Here is a 14,617-nt window from a genome sequence, read left to right on the forward strand (position 1 = left end):
CACACTTTTGACACAAAAACTATCTACATTTCCATCCCAAAGTCTGCAAATATAACTGGGTTGTGAGTGTAACAGTGACAGTGTGAAAAGGATATGGGAGCAGCGATTGGCCAGAAGAAATATTCACTCCCACAATGGCAGTCTGATGTATTGTTATGGGAAATGGCTTTAACATTGTTACTAGATTATGCGGTTGATTCTAGTGAAGAAAGCCAAAAGGGGAAGGAGCTGAGATTCCCACCTACTGAGAAAGCACTAACCACACATGCAGAAGTTGTGATGCTCCTCTGACCCTACAGGGGATTAGAAAGCAGGATCTCGCTAGAAATCATTTCATGTCTGAAGCAGCATTCGCCTCTCTGTGGATTGTTGTTAAGCAAGTCTGCCACCATTTGTACTTGAATGAGATGCTTACAACTTTGTTTGTCTTTACACTTTGACGAACTCAAAGTGCCCTGGAGCACACAGTGCTAACTTCTGTCTGTTTAATAATAATAATAATAAATTAATAATGTATGCTTTATTAGTACCACAAAGGGAAATTACAATTTCCACTCTGTTGTTATGACACACAGGCCTGAATTACACACACATGTTCAGTACCTAAACATGCACTAATGGAGAGATGTCAGACTGAGGGGGCTGCCCATGGAATGGCGCCCCACAGGCAATTAAGAAGAGACATTTCAAAAGGTTGGAGGCTGAATCAAGAGTTCCCAGATGGTCTCTCAATTACAAAACAGAAAAGGTTATCAAATTGAAGGCATATAAAATAGATAAATACACTACTCAGTATCCACTCTATGCGTTCTGGCATGAAGTATACTTGTATTATGCCTAAAATGTTCTGTTTTTGTTGACAGTTTCAGAGGTGTTAAATGTGTGTAAATGATATGTTTTAGCATTGAGGCCATAGTTAGTGGTGGCATTATATTAAGAGATGTTTCTAATATTATGCTCCCTTGTATGTAAATAAATCCATCTTTAACTATGGCGTCAATAAAATTGACATCATCAAAAGCTGAACATTATAATAAATAGGTAGAAGTGATGGTAGATTTAAATTGCATTGATTGTATAAGTAGCAAACAAAGTGGCAACTTTCTGCGTTTCAGATGTTTCAAATGCAACTGAGGAGCTGCAAACCTTAATATTCAAAATATTAATTGTTCCTCATAGATCAGCAACAATGTTGTATGTAATCTGTAATCCATTTTTTTCCTTTTATAAACCAACATGACAAACACAGCCATGTGAAATTAAAGTGTGACATGATGGACTTTTTGTAATGGGAAGAAATTGTTGATTTATGTTTTATTAAGTTATACAGGCACTTCTTCCAACCTGTAACAGTGATTAGAAGGTAGATACTGGGAAGTAATACAGTAATATACAAGTGAAGTGGCATGCCACAAATAAACTCAAATATGAATCAAAACTCTTAAATAACATCCCTCATGAGTGTGTTTCTCACACACACACACACACACACACAAAACCAGTCTCTTTGGTACATGTAATAGCATGCTAACCATGCTACCTATCTCAGCTATCTGAATAGAAAGGGAAAAACTGTACTTGTTTTAACAAGTAAAAATGTTCATCGAAAGCATTAAGACAGGAAACCCCCACCACTAACTCCCAGTAAATAAGGTTTTCAATTGTAGCATTGTATGTAATGCTACTTATTATAGTTGCCAATCCTTAACCATGTATTTTTAACATAAATAGATCAAACTGATATCTACAATGCAATTAGTCAAACAAGGGAAGGTTCAAGGGATCAAAGCTGGTTGTTTCTAACAGAGCATTGAAGGGGGAAACTATTTAATCGGTTTTCTTGCCAGCAGTCAGCTTGTCGGCATGGAGAGCGAAGGTCTCGGCCACAATCAGAGGGAAGACTAAAGAGGCATCTGCATACACCTGGGAACAAAGAACGGACCAGTGTACCACTTTTCTGTAAGGTTAGATTTATGGTGTGTTACACACTTCCTACACTAAACTGATTCCAGTCCCAGCCTTTCATATTTATGTTTTGTTGCTCTGATGCCACACTGCACCCTTGGATAAAAAACTGTGTAGACACTGCCACCTTGAGGCCAAAGGTGTTAGAAACATAAATTTTCCTGCTTCTAGGGTCCAATTCTGATGTGTTAAAAATTATTTCCAAACACATTTTCCACCATAAAATGTTGTTCAAATGGAAATGATGTCTCTTTAGATCTATAGATCCACATGGAGGTCAATACCATGTATTATAGATGCTATGCCTATTTTTAAAGTATGTTATATGAACACCTACTGACAGATAACCTAATGTCAGGAGCAAATAAGTTGTTCAGTAAGATGTTTTCAAATCTGGCACACTGGCATAATGCTGCCTCAGTGTCACAGCATGTTTGAGGAGATTAGATGAGATTTTTGTTCACCTTAAACATCAACAGGTACTATCAGGATGCTTTGACACCTGAGCTGGAGGGCGTTTTTTGCATAGTCCGGTTCATGTGGGTTGATGTGAAAGCTCATTTGAACTCTGGTGTGAACAAAAAAACAACAACTCTGGGCCGGTTGATAACGGGGGTCTCGGTTCGCTTCCAAGTGCACTAGAGTTCAGTTCCCATTAGGTCCGAACCAAATATAGGAAGTGAACCAAACAACCTAATTTACTAGCCTGCAATTTAAATTAATTCAACCCTGCAAAAGGACTTCTTTATGATTTACCAGTACCTTAACAGGTGTGGCATCTGTTTTTATCTTGCCCCAGGATACAGCTTCATCAGGTCTGGCCCCAGAATCAGACCCATCGAACTCTTGACCTGTGTTCACAAACACTGCATGCTCAGCTCCATTCCTCTGGAAGGAGACAGAAAAGAGAAACTGGTTTTGCATGTAGATTTTGAATTAGGGTTTGAGGAGGTTTGCTTTGCTGTGGAATATGACAGTGGCTGAACTGTGACATGTAGGTAGCATCCATCTATAATCAAGGATTACTATGCACGTCTTAATCTAGAGTGGACAACAATATCTTTCTTAACTTTGTCATAGATTTGCACAATTCCACTCAAACTGTTCATGGCCAACAGTAGTGGAGTGGATCCTTTAATAATGTAAAAGCACCATTACTGCTATTTATACTGTAAATACTCCATTACAAGTAAAGGTCTTGCATTGAAGCCACTTCTTGGGTAGTTTAATCTATAAAAATGCATCCTATTTTATAAGCACATTATATTAATCACATGTAAAATCTTAAATGTGGAAAGTTACTTGTAACTAGAGCTGGTAAATCAATTTAGCGAAGTAAAGTTTTTCCCTCTGAATGGTAGTGGAATAGAAATACAAAAGGCGCATGAAATGGAAATAGTCAAATAAAAAGTACCTCAAAATTGCAAAGTTACATTCTGAAACTGATTTCAATTTATGTGCAGAATTGTTCGTAAAAGCTGATGTGAAGTCATGTATGAGTACTAAAGTAAGAAATATTCATGCTATGTGGAAATAAACATGAAGTTAGTTACCATAAGATTAGCATTGCATATGTGGTGTTTGACCAGCCCTCCTCCCAGGATGATCATTCCCGTCCTTTTGGCAAACACCGCCTGGCTGTTCAACTTGCGAATATCTGAAATAGAGTCCACATTCCTGACATGACCAACAGATAACACTGAGACAGCTACAGTGATCCTGTTCTCTAGCATACAAGTATTGTTGCTTTTACCTTCCACTATGTCCAAAACCAGGCCAGGGTTCCTGAAAGAGTGGAAGTAGAGCATGTCACCCAGAGAGCCATCTGTCAGAGCAGGACTGAACACTGGAATGTTATTCTGAAACAGAATATAATACAGTATATTTAATGACTGATGTATAGACAAAAACACATTACACAGAGTTAGTAAGGCTGGGAAGCAGGGTGAAGTGAGTAAAACAGCAGACTTAAAGCAAGTTCACTCAGTCAGTTTCAAAATGTTTTTTAGTCCACTGATGTCACGAGTGCTAACAAGCTCACCGAGCACTCTACAAAGACACAGGAACCCCAATTAATTCATAATCCATATATAATGGATAACATTTTTTGAAATAACAACTTGCTATGGTTGGGACATTTACTTTATACTTATTTGTATTGTCAGAATTTCAAGCAATTTGATTTTTGTGTCTTGACTGGTTTAGCTTTTCCTGTCTTTTTGGTTCCCTTACGATGTAATACGTTACCAATATAAAGCAGGACTCACCTTGTACGCCCAGTAGTAGACAGAGTCAGTATTATTGATCTCCTTGCCTAGCCGATGGATCATTTTGGAGGGAGTCCAACGGGTGCCCTGAATTAATAAAAAGGTCAAATATTACATAATGTAGACAATATTATAAAACGCAAGTTTGGAACCTTCTAACTGCACCACTTTGTTTTATGCGAGGATACCAGACAAATGGAATAAATACTGCTATTTCATACTGTGCTGGGTGCAATAGACAATACGCTAATAAGAGTGACCCACTTCTGTGTTCTGCTCCAACAGCATCTGGTCCAGGATTGGCATCAGCCAGTCTTCAAACTTACAGTAGTTGTCGTTGGGAACCAACAGATTCCCTAACCTACATCCAGCAAGGACAGAGGAGGAGAGAGATATGAAAAGGATGAACAGGGACCAGACATAAACACACAAGTTATGGAATCTGATATATAAGCTAGGACTTCCAAAGATGACCCGCCTGCCAAAACCCTGCATCATGTCCTTTATTATTAGGAGTACACAGCAAACTATTTTTTTATTTTTCAATTGTTCAAGCATGCAGCCACATAGAACAATTACGCTGGATGCAGCGCGTTTTCCATGAGCGCTCCACCTTTTTCAGTGCGGCCACTCTGACACTTCTAGTTTATAATCTGAGTTGGGGTCTCACTCTCTCTCAGCTGGTCCTATGGCACCCATCCACCATTTTGTTCTTTGTTTGTTGGCTCCCCAATAGAATACACATCACACCATACATTCACCCATCCACACATGGCCAAAAACAACTGAGGTCTTCTGCATTTACACACCCCACTACTGCATTTATGTTGAGATAAATTGTGTTATTAGTCTATTAAGTTAACAAACTTCTTTTACTATTTTTTCTGTGTGTGTACTCCCTTTTGTTGCCAGCCTTGAGCCAGGTGGTAACAGACCGAAAAGCCAATTTGTGGGAGCAAATCGGCCGGACGTTGAATGTTGTTGATGAGTGTTGTGCTTTTATCGGCGTGTACAAGAGTAAGTTTGTTGTAAGCTGTGTAATCAGGCCTCTTTCAACATAGCTTTAGGTTAGCTACTTAGCTAACATTAATGTCGTCATAGAAACACAACCCTACAAGCTGCGCTTCAAAGTACTGGGATGAAGCACTTCTTAGCGCCCCATCAGCAATTTTCTGCCTGAGAAAACCTGGTTGCTCACCTGTTGATGCCCCTCAGGCGGAGCTCCTTGCCGGACAGGCCGAATTCTCCCAAGTACGTGGGAGCCAGACACTTGATGAAATCCTCCTCTATGCCACCAGCTGTGGTTACAATCACATCCACCTAACCCGGACAGACAAAATAGATTCTAAGAAACTAGTCCCGCTGTCTAACTGGCAGATTGCTTTAAATGTTACCTGTGATTCGTACCATTTTGTGCTCTACCAGGTAGCGGATGCTCTCTCTGACTCCAGAGCTGATCAGGTTGGAGGTGTAACCCAGGAAGATGGTGCAGCCAGACTTGCTGCGGTGTTCATCAGACTCCTTCCCTTCACCCTCCTCCACTGGCTCAAGACGCTTCTCTATCTGTGGGTGTGGAGTCATTAGACAACAATGGCCAACATAACAAATGATCAGAGACAGACTGATCATAGGCTTCTGAATCTATTTCATCTGAGACCTTTTCTTCAATTTAAACGGGATCACAACAGCACCTCTGCAAAGAAGCATCAGGAAGGAACTTGTTTTGGTGGAACACAAACTTACAACTTTAGACTGACAAGTCTAGACAGTAGGAGTAGAGGTAGGAAGGAAGAGGAAAAATCACAGAGGCTCATATCTCAAACCCTGAGTCAATAGAACCAAAACTATCTGCATGAGGTATCAGAGGTAAATTAGAACATGTGCTTTATGTAAAATAACGGTAATTACACATAAAACTTAATTTATTACAAATAAAAGTAAGAAAACAAGTGTCACACACTCTGGTTCCATATACATTTCTCTAGTCTATTTAGATGACGTCTTGGCCCACGGACCTGCGACCCTTACTTTCAAGTATACTTCATGTGATCAGCACCTCACGACAACCCTTTGTGTGTGTTACTTCTCTACATTATAACCTTCGTTACACATCCATTCCTCTCACCATGAGGTTGATCTCCTGGATGGCCAAGGCCAAGCTGCTGGCCTGGAAGCCCGTGCTGATGTAGGACTTCAGCACTGCGTGGAGATCCACCCCCTGGTTAAAGTCGTAGCCTCTGATCTTTTGCATGTCATTTGGGAGGTCGCAACTGGGTTTGAGAACAGCCTCCATGGCAACAGAAGGAGCATGGTCTGCCATCTTCTCTGCACAGACAAAAAGAACATGTTATTGATGTGGTTATCATCAAGGAGGTGCCTAGTAGAGCCTTGATCAGGTAATAAGGGATGTGTAGTCTCTCTTCAGTCTGTGGTGACTGTAGCAGCTCTGCTCTGGCTGACACACTAAAAAACTGAGCATGTGTCTGATGTGTAACAGCTGAGAAATGACCCGATTTTGGAAACTGTACAAAGCATTCTGAAGTACGTGTTTACCCACAAGGCCTCTGGGTGAGGGCAAGCTTTGACACCAAATGATAGATAGGATTCAGAGGAAGCACACAGGGGTGTGTGTTCATGGGAACGTTTAAAACAACTTTAATACATCCTCACTCTCTAAATGCGTCATAGCGCGGCTTGAGAATAAAAACCCAGACCAATTCACTTTTAGCGTTTTGTGCTAGAGATTTCGTTTAAAATAGACTAGACTTTAACTTTATTTGCACGCAATAACCCAAAATGACAAAGTGGAAACCCCTTTTTGGCGAATTTATCAAAAACTGAAGTCCGTATTGAAAGGCTACAATATTTAGTCTATGCTACGATATGATGTTAACTAGCAGACAAGCTAACTGTTAGCTTGTCTTCTCCTATGGACTGACTTCAATCACGATTGAACATTTGCAGATGGACATGAAAACAACGTTACCTAATCTTGAAGAGATTTGAGTTGATTTACTAACGGCTGTCACCGGCCACAACAAACACCGAAAACGTTACTTAAGATCATTACTACCGTAAACAACCAAACAACGCATGGGTCGCCTGCTGCAAGCTCCCACTACGGAAAGTGCGAAAGGACAAACATAACCAAATAACCCAAACTGTGCTCAAACCACGTGCCCCTACGGGTACTTTAGAGTATTGCGGGCGTTACATGACATTTTTTTAATATAAATGTTAGTTAGGTATTTTTAAATAACCAAAATAATGATGGAGTAAATGCTACTTATATGTGTCAAAAATAAAACGACTTAATGGTTTCTGTTCAAGCTTTACATTATTGCTGTTTTGCATTAACAGCAACGCCCCAACTTATTTGAGCTGAACCAAAGTGGTTTAAATTATTCCACTAACAGTTGGTTGTTGTATGCATGTTGCAGTACATGCATTTTGCATTATTGTGTTTCAAAGGTTAAATGTCACTCTACAAAGCAGAAACTGCAGCTTTTGGGAGTAGCTTAACAATAACTTACAGTATTAGGCCTTTATAGCTTAAAGGCAAAAAGCATCATACACTTTTCATCAGTGGTTGCTGTGATGTGATGTGTGATGTTTGTGACATTTCCACCACTTTGCTGTATGACCTTTCATATCACAGCGCCTTTGAACTCTTCCCAACAGCGTATAAAAGGGCCCACAGGTGAGTGAAAAAAAAAGTGAGGAGCTTCTCTGACCAGACTCCTGAACAACCTGTGCTGACTCTTGGGATTCTGCACAACATCATTTTCCCGCTGCTCCTTTTGGTTTTGAAGAAGCACATTGAGTCCAGATACAGAAGGTCTTTAGATTGAAAGCCATGTCAGGAAAGATGTGCAGCAGCAACAGTGTTATTCAGGCACAAAAACTGGTTGATCAACTTCAGCTGGAGGCAAGCATGGAGAGAATAAAGGTATGTAAGAATCTGAATGATCTTATCAGTCATTGGAAGATTTCCATTGTTTTTAATGAATGGAATGTACTGACATGTTCCATGTATTGTTAAAGGTGAACGGCAGATAGTTTTGTCATGTCTGAAATCCTGTGAAATGCCACCCTGTTCCCCTTTATCCCTGCAGATCTCTCTGACAGCAGCAGATTTGATTCGGTACTGTCAGGACCACAGGCGAAGTGACCCTCTGCTCACCGGCATTGCTGCCTCGTCCAACCCGTTTAAAGATAAGAAGACCTGTGTGCTGCTTTAACAGTCCTGAGTAGAGCTGACCAACCACTAAAAGACTGCAATAGAGACAACTCCTGTCGGAGGGTAACCAGATTTACCACTGTCAAATGTGTACAAGATAATCCTTCTGGTATGGCAATACAACTGCTATTTGAGACAATGCATGTTAAGGCTAAAACATAGGAAATGGGAAAAAATACAAATAATGGTTTTGCATTTGTAACTACTTTCCAGTCATTTTCTCTGAAAGGCTTTATTTAATGTTTCTTTACACATTTCCCTTAAAAGGGAGGAGCTCAACCTTTCAATGGTATCGAATTACATTGGTAATAACTGCTTTTTCAAACATTTAGCACAAAGCTGTTGATTGTATGTACTCCCCACAGGGCAGTGGACACATCCAGCCAATAATACAGACACTAGATTTTGAGGTCATATAATGGCATCGTCTGATGAAATAGTCCTTCAATGTGTTTTAGATGCATGCGTCAAATATTGTGGAAATGATTTATAGTTAGATTCATCCAAGCAATTCAATTGTTACACATTTTTGTGTACACACACACACACACACACACACACACACACACACACACACACACACACACAGTCATTAAATAAATAGCTTTACAAATACAATCAGTGTGTCACATTGGTTACAATTATTTCATTGTATATGACAAGTAACTAATGTTTTTGGAACAATGTCAGTTACTGTAATGGATTCAGACATTTTGGGAGCATGCAAATAGCCTGCTATACACTAGTTTCATTGCTGTTTGAACACACAACAATTCGGAGGAGACAAATTCCTTCAAATGCAGTGTCTTTGAAAGGTAGGTGCACGAGACAAACATTATCAGTAAACACATTTCCTGTGTTCACATACGGATTTGTTTGTAGGGAAATCTCTTAACAGGATTAAACAAGGAGTTTAAAAAATCATTGAGAGCTTATAGCTGATCCAACACAAGGGATCTGAACCTTCTCAAATTTACTGCTAGCATATAACAGTATAGACACAAGAAAAAAACTAAAATTAATAAAAAATGAATGACGTATTACGGCTAATTTAAACATTTGTTGGGCATTTCAGCAAAATAAAATAACTTAATTGGCCATATTTACAACACAGGGCTCAACTATCTTAATTTCCAGTCCTACCTTCGATTGTTTATTTGTTATATGAAGAAGAAAAAAGAAGAAAGTTGTTTCTTCTTGAAGTGTTGTGTACTTGTTGTAAATTCCAAAATGCCCTCTTGTTTTCAAGGGGGTGCTAACAGGCGTCACCACCTGCTTTTTAAGTCTTGCCATATAGTTTGCGGGTCTTCCGCTTTCATTTTCTGGGCCTCCAGATGTCCACACACACATCCCCTGAGGCAACAGCAAGGACTCCAGCATCCACACTCAGCTGACAGTTGAAGACAGACAGGTGGAGAATGGGTGATGGGGGGCAGAAATGAGAATGAGAAAGGCTCAATTAATTACTGATACTGTATTGCCAATGACTTTGTGCTTGAGTTCATTTTTTTTTTACTATTTCTATTTATTGTTAATTCTTTGTTTGTAAAGATCTTTTTCACCTTCCCAAAAAGATGTAATAGTTGATTTGCTCTTAAATGAGACGCATAGTTAAACAAAAATGAATCTTTACACACTAAAAGTCCTCATCAATATGTAACAATAAAATCATTTAATTATCTATATGTTGAGGTATAAAGCACTTACCCCACTGACTCCAGTTTGGTGATGCAGGGTGCATAATGTTCTTGGAGGAGCACAAGGGATATGCACCTGTAATACACACAAGAAACTACAACTTAAAACTGTTATTTAGCAGAGTTATGTCACATGTGTAAGAATTTTCCACATCCTACCTTGACAGTACCATCGGAGGAACAGGTGTAGAGGCTCCCAGGGGACCTGTGGATGCCAGTGACCAGAGCTGTGTGTCCAACATCAAACTGGGACAGGGGTTTTAAGGTTCCTGTCTGCATGGAAAAGGAGTGGATCATGCCACTGTTGTCTCCTGCCCATACTTCAGAGCCACTGTAGCTCATGGACAGCAGATAAGAGCTCAGCTAGAAATGAAGGGGTGGGTTGGAGTTAGTCTTGGTTTACAGGTGCTTCTGAGCGTGTATGCACACTAACCCAAACTTAAGAGTGTGTGCCTGTGTGCTTGTGTTTACCCGAAGTTTCTTCAAGCACTTGCCTGCCCTACGGTCATAGACAGCCACAGTGCAGTCTTTACTCCCAGAGATGATGTACTTGTCATCTGCAGCTAGGCACATTACAGCGTGACCATGGAGACGGATGCTTTTTACGAGGGGTTCAGCAGCTGTAGACAAAATTATATCGTAAATAACTTTAGTCTTTATTTGATCGCTAACTGATTTCTATCATCCCATTTTTTTCAAATAATGACATGTATTTGCAAGTTATGCACACTGACAAAATAAAATCCAAGTTATATGCTAAACCCCCTCACCTCTGGTGTCATACATGCTGACCCTCTTGTCAAATGTACCAGTCAGCAATACATCTGTCTGAAAGGACAAGCAGAGTACAGCGGCACCAGCCCTGATCAGGCCCCTCTCTGCACCCCCTGCCTGTAGGTCCCACAGCTTCACTGTGCTGTCGAAGCCCCCTGAGGCCAGCAGAGGTCCCTGAGATGCCAGGCACCAGACCCAGCCCCGATGAGTGCTGAAGTCACCTTGTCCTCCCAATGTGTGGCGCAGCGTGCCACCAGAGCCTGTCTGTAGATCCCACAGTTTAACATTCCAGTCTCTAGAGCCTGTGGCACAAACTGCTCCCTCTCCCCCCAAGAGGAGGACTGAGTTGACCTGGGCAATGTGGCATGAAGTTAGGGTGATGCACTCCAGCGCTGGGGGTGGGCTAGGACTTCTAGCTGGTTGACGTTGCTCCACCTTTACCCGTCTTCCATTATCCAGATTCCTGGGGTAGGCCAAGACCTCTTGGTGATTTAGAGAACCACCCCGGCCCACATTGCCACCAAACACCATCATATGGTCCCTTTCCTCTTCCATTAGTGCTGCTGGATCATCCTCCAGTCTCTCTTCCAATTCCTCTCTCAATCTTGCCAGTTGGTCCCCACCTACGATTGGCTGCATTTCATCATCCTCACCTTCCATTGCCACCTCCATCCTTTCATCAGCACCATACGCAACCTCCTGCGCTTCCACTCCCACCCCTTCTACCTCGTCCACTCTACCATCTTCCTGTCCTTCTGCAACTGGTTCAACATCCTGCCTTCCCCTTTGCTGCACTTGTTCCCTTTCCTCTTCATCCCCTTGGTTCTGTCTGGCCACAAGATGTGATTGGCCTGTCCAGCAGGTTATCAGCTGCTCCATCTCCAGGCAAGCAGAGGGCCAGTCAAAGTCCTCCCTTGGCCCCACTGGAAAGCCAGCTTGGGATCCTATTAGTCGGTTTGCCCGGAGCTGCCAAGCGGTGTTGTCCTTACCCACATTACCCAATGCATGACAGACCTAAAAAGAGGAGGAAGAGGGAAAATATTTTATATAGGTGAGACTGGTAACGTCGTAAAAGTTCCCTGTGGAATTTCTACCATCTTGTAACAATATGGACACATTAGTGTGAGGACACATGCATGTGCATGAGGATGCACATATGAGTGACACAATGTGCATTCCTGCTAATGGTTTTAATACCTTTTTCACTGATATACATGTGGGGGTAACATTCCAAGAAACCCAGCAATGTGCCAATAAAGGCAGGGAGGAAAAAGACAGCTTGCTAATGAAATTCACTTGACACATTTGTTATACCTAAAAGATCAACACAATGCATGTTGAGTAATACTTGAGGTAAACATAACTTTATAGGTTTATAATAAAACTCCACAGGGCACCTTTAATAAATCTTGATTCTGGAAAACTAAACTTGTTCTGTCAAACTAAAATATTTATAAAGTGAATGCCTAAACAACAAACTTATAGTGTTAGTATACTGCAAAACGGAGAAAGACATCACATAGTGATTTAGTAATGCAATGATTGAACAACATCAGCAAGAAAGTTAGCTGACAAAAAATCGTCAAAGGAATTTAATGGAAGTGAGCGATGGGCCAAAAAGTCTTTAAAACCATAGACAGAAGGTGACAGCTTTTTAGGCTCAAAATCTCCCATAGGAGGTTCAAGATACCCGCTTACCCCCTTGTTTAAAACTAACCTTTGGCAGCACAGTGATGACACACTGAGCAGGAAGGTGTGACGCAATGTGGGTTACCATCTCCCATGGTAATGACAACAAGCCACTTGCCTCAGCAGAAGGCGAGGGACTAACATCTGCAGAGGATGGGTGACCAGCGGGCAGAAGGCTGGAAGGGGGAAACCAAATTTATCAACGTGATTTGCTTATTATACTCTCATATTATTGGGTGAAATGAACAGCTAGTTAATAGAGTGTGAAACAAAGTCTTACCCCTGAAGATCAGGTCCAGAAGATTCAATACTAGGAGATTTCACAGGGTCAGGAGATGGTCCACCCTGGTCACTGCATGTCCCTGCCTCCGGTTCAAGCAAGTTAACCCTGACCTCAGACATCACTTTTTGTCTTCTCTGCACAGGACCACTAAGTTAACGTTACTCAACACTGTTAGCCAACATTAATTTAAACCACCTCTATTTTTATTTTGTCGGCTGTATGTGGTTTATTACATAAAACATCAAATATTGTGACAATAAAACTTCACAATTGTTTGCTCTTTAGGGCTTAGCTTAGCATCACCTACATTGCTTAGGTAACAATTCAGGGAGACACTGCGTGAAGAAAACTACAGCTACCCGTGTATAAAATCCATTTCTTTCCGGTGCTCTCGGTATCTGCAACAGACGTTTGTGGAATCAATATTTTGTAACTGTCGTTACAGACTAAATTAACGTAAGCTTTAACGTTGCTCCACCCCTGTAAGAAGACAGCGGGGTAACGCTAGCATCAAGAAACGTTACTGTCCTGACAATGTTAGCTGCTGATCAAAAATCGTCGCCAGAGTCATTGTAATAAAAATGGTTAACGTTACCACTGTCACTATATAAACCAATGTAGCTAACGTTAATGCAGCTATGCAGGAACATCAACTATTGTCAAGGCGAACTCCTTCAAAATCATAAACAGTTAAAGTTCAAAACATTCTAAACACCATTTCCGGTGTACATAGCTACGTAATACCGGCGGCTGCTTCTCATTGGAGCAATCCTTCTTTAACTGTCTACGGGAGCAATACGTAAACGCGGCCGCCTTTTGGGAAGGACATGCTGCGCCTGCGTAATGCATGTAACCTCATGTCTAATCTATCTTCTTTTTAATACATCCATGGTCTATCGAGGCAGATATCTACAATTAAAATCTTAATTTAATATCCGCAATTAAAAGCTGCATAAAGCATCCTCAAAACAATTAAATAAAATAGTCCAAAGACAAAATAGTGAGGTGGGAGGGCAGTGGATCAGCTGTCCAGGTGGGAAACGAAAAATGTCAGATGCCACTGTCATTTGGAAGGAGAATTTAAGATTCAAAGAGCATATACAGTATATATTTCCTTTGAGGCCCAAAAGGCCTTTGATTGACTCAATGTCAATTGAGTGACTGGGTGAACTAGAGGCTACACATACTGTATTTTGAGTAAAGTATTAAAAATGACAACACGATCATAAACACCCAAGCCATTTTCCATGTTTGATGGCAGTTGAAGGTTTCAACGTGAAATTAGACTCATCTGAACGGAAGTTTTGCATTCCATACACACAATCTGTTTGTTTTTCTCGCCAGCGGTCATCTTATTGGCATAGACTGCAAAGGTTTTTGCCACCAATAAGGGAACGATCTATTGGGCCACTGATTATTCAACAAATCAAGAGCAGTCTATTGTATATCTATGTTTCTAACATTAATAATTAGAACATAACTTTGACATCAGTATGTAATACTTAATATCAAAAACCTTCACTAGTTTAGTATCTACTGTACTGTAATCTGGGCCCAGGACACCGACATGTCAGGAATGACCCCAGTCAAAACCGTCAAACTCCTGAGCTTCTAAACCCAATATTACACAACCTTCCTTCTGTTCCTGATTCATGGCGTTGATCAAGTGAAGATGACCTTTGGAATATAAAATGCAATCATG

The 14,617-nt window shown here is 40.8% G+C and overlaps 3 protein-coding genes across 4 annotated transcripts; 1 reads left to right on the plus strand and 2 right to left on the minus strand.

Annotated features, from left to right (window-relative positions):
• Positions 1-1,280: 1,280 nt before the first annotated feature.
• Positions 1,281-7,377, minus strand: dhps (deoxyhypusine synthase). The gene is made up of 10 exons (XM_034895038.1): positions 7,219-7,377; positions 6,358-6,557; positions 5,640-5,795; positions 5,431-5,552; positions 4,497-4,593; positions 4,233-4,319; positions 3,719-3,824; positions 3,519-3,622; positions 2,728-2,853; positions 1,281-1,923 (listed from the first exon to the last, which is right to left on the minus strand). The coding sequence occupies exons 2-10, from the start codon at positions 6,550-6,552 to the stop codon at positions 1,828-1,830; spliced, it is 1,089 nt and encodes a 362-aa protein (XP_034750929.1). The 5' UTR covers positions 6,553-6,557; positions 7,219-7,377; the 3' UTR covers positions 1,281-1,827.
• A 454-nt stretch (positions 7,378-7,831) lies between these two features.
• On the plus strand, positions 7,832-8,773 carry LOC117957409 (guanine nucleotide-binding protein G(I)/G(S)/G(O) subunit gamma-12-like). Its single transcript, XM_034893106.1, has 2 exons — positions 7,832-8,181; positions 8,348-8,773. The coding sequence occupies exons 1-2, from the start codon at positions 8,089-8,091 to the stop codon at positions 8,471-8,473; spliced, it is 219 nt and encodes a 72-aa protein (XP_034748997.1). The 5' UTR covers positions 7,832-8,088; the 3' UTR covers positions 8,474-8,773.
• A 262-nt stretch (positions 8,774-9,035) lies between these two features.
• fbxw9 (F-box and WD repeat domain containing 9) lies at positions 9,036-13,631 on the minus strand. 2 transcript variants are annotated; one of them, XM_034893103.1, is made up of 8 exons: positions 13,275-13,631; positions 12,913-13,062; positions 12,661-12,808; positions 10,940-11,957; positions 10,641-10,789; positions 10,329-10,532; positions 10,180-10,245; positions 9,036-9,862 (listed from the first exon to the last, which is right to left on the minus strand). In XM_034893103.1, the coding sequence occupies exons 1-8, from the start codon at positions 13,289-13,291 to the stop codon at positions 9,788-9,790; spliced, it is 1,827 nt and encodes a 608-aa protein (XP_034748994.1). In that variant the 5' UTR covers positions 13,292-13,631; the 3' UTR covers positions 9,036-9,787. The 2 variants fall into 2 exon arrangements, with proteins under 2 accessions (XP_034748994.1, XP_034748995.1); XM_034893104.1 differs by having other exon boundaries at positions 12,913-13,631.
• Positions 13,632-14,617: the final 986 nt, after the last annotated feature.

This window comes from Etheostoma cragini, chromosome 15, assembly GCF_013103735.1.
Source record: "Etheostoma cragini isolate CJK2018 chromosome 15, CSU_Ecrag_1.0, whole genome shotgun sequence".
In the NCBI taxonomy this organism is placed as follows: Eukaryota; Metazoa; Chordata; class Actinopteri; order Perciformes; family Percidae; genus Etheostoma; species Etheostoma cragini.

Bases quoted from the DNA above. Each gene is read 5' to 3' on its own strand.
- dhps (XM_034895038.1), bottom strand. From the start codon at position 6,552: ATGGCAGACCATGCTCCTTCTGTTGCCATGGAGGCTGTTCTCAAACCC. The intron at 3,623-3,718 runs GTAAAAGCAACA...ACTCTATTTCAG, and splicing joins GGTTTTGGACATAGTGGAAG to ATATTCGCAAGTTGAACAGC. The intron at 1,924-2,727 runs GTACTGGTAAAT...CTTTGTTCCCAG, and splicing joins CAGATGCCACACCTGTTAAG to GTGTATGCAGATGCCTCTTT.
- LOC117957409 (XM_034893106.1), top strand. From the start codon at position 8,089: ATGTCAGGAAAGATGTGCAGCAGCAACAGTGTTATTCAGGCACAAAAA. The intron at 8,182-8,347 runs GTATGTAAGAAT...TTATCCCTGCAG, and splicing joins CAAGCATGGAGAGAATAAAG to ATCTCTCTGACAGCAGCAGA.
- fbxw9 (XM_034893103.1), bottom strand. The intron at 12,809-12,912 runs GTAAGACTTTGT...TCCCCCTTCCAG, and splicing joins TCTGGACCTGATCTTCAGGG to CCTTCTGCCCGCTGGTCACC. The intron at 10,246-10,328 runs GTAGGATGTGGA...TGTGTATTACAG, and splicing joins CCTCCGATGGTACTGTCAAG to GTGCATATCCCTTGTGCTCC.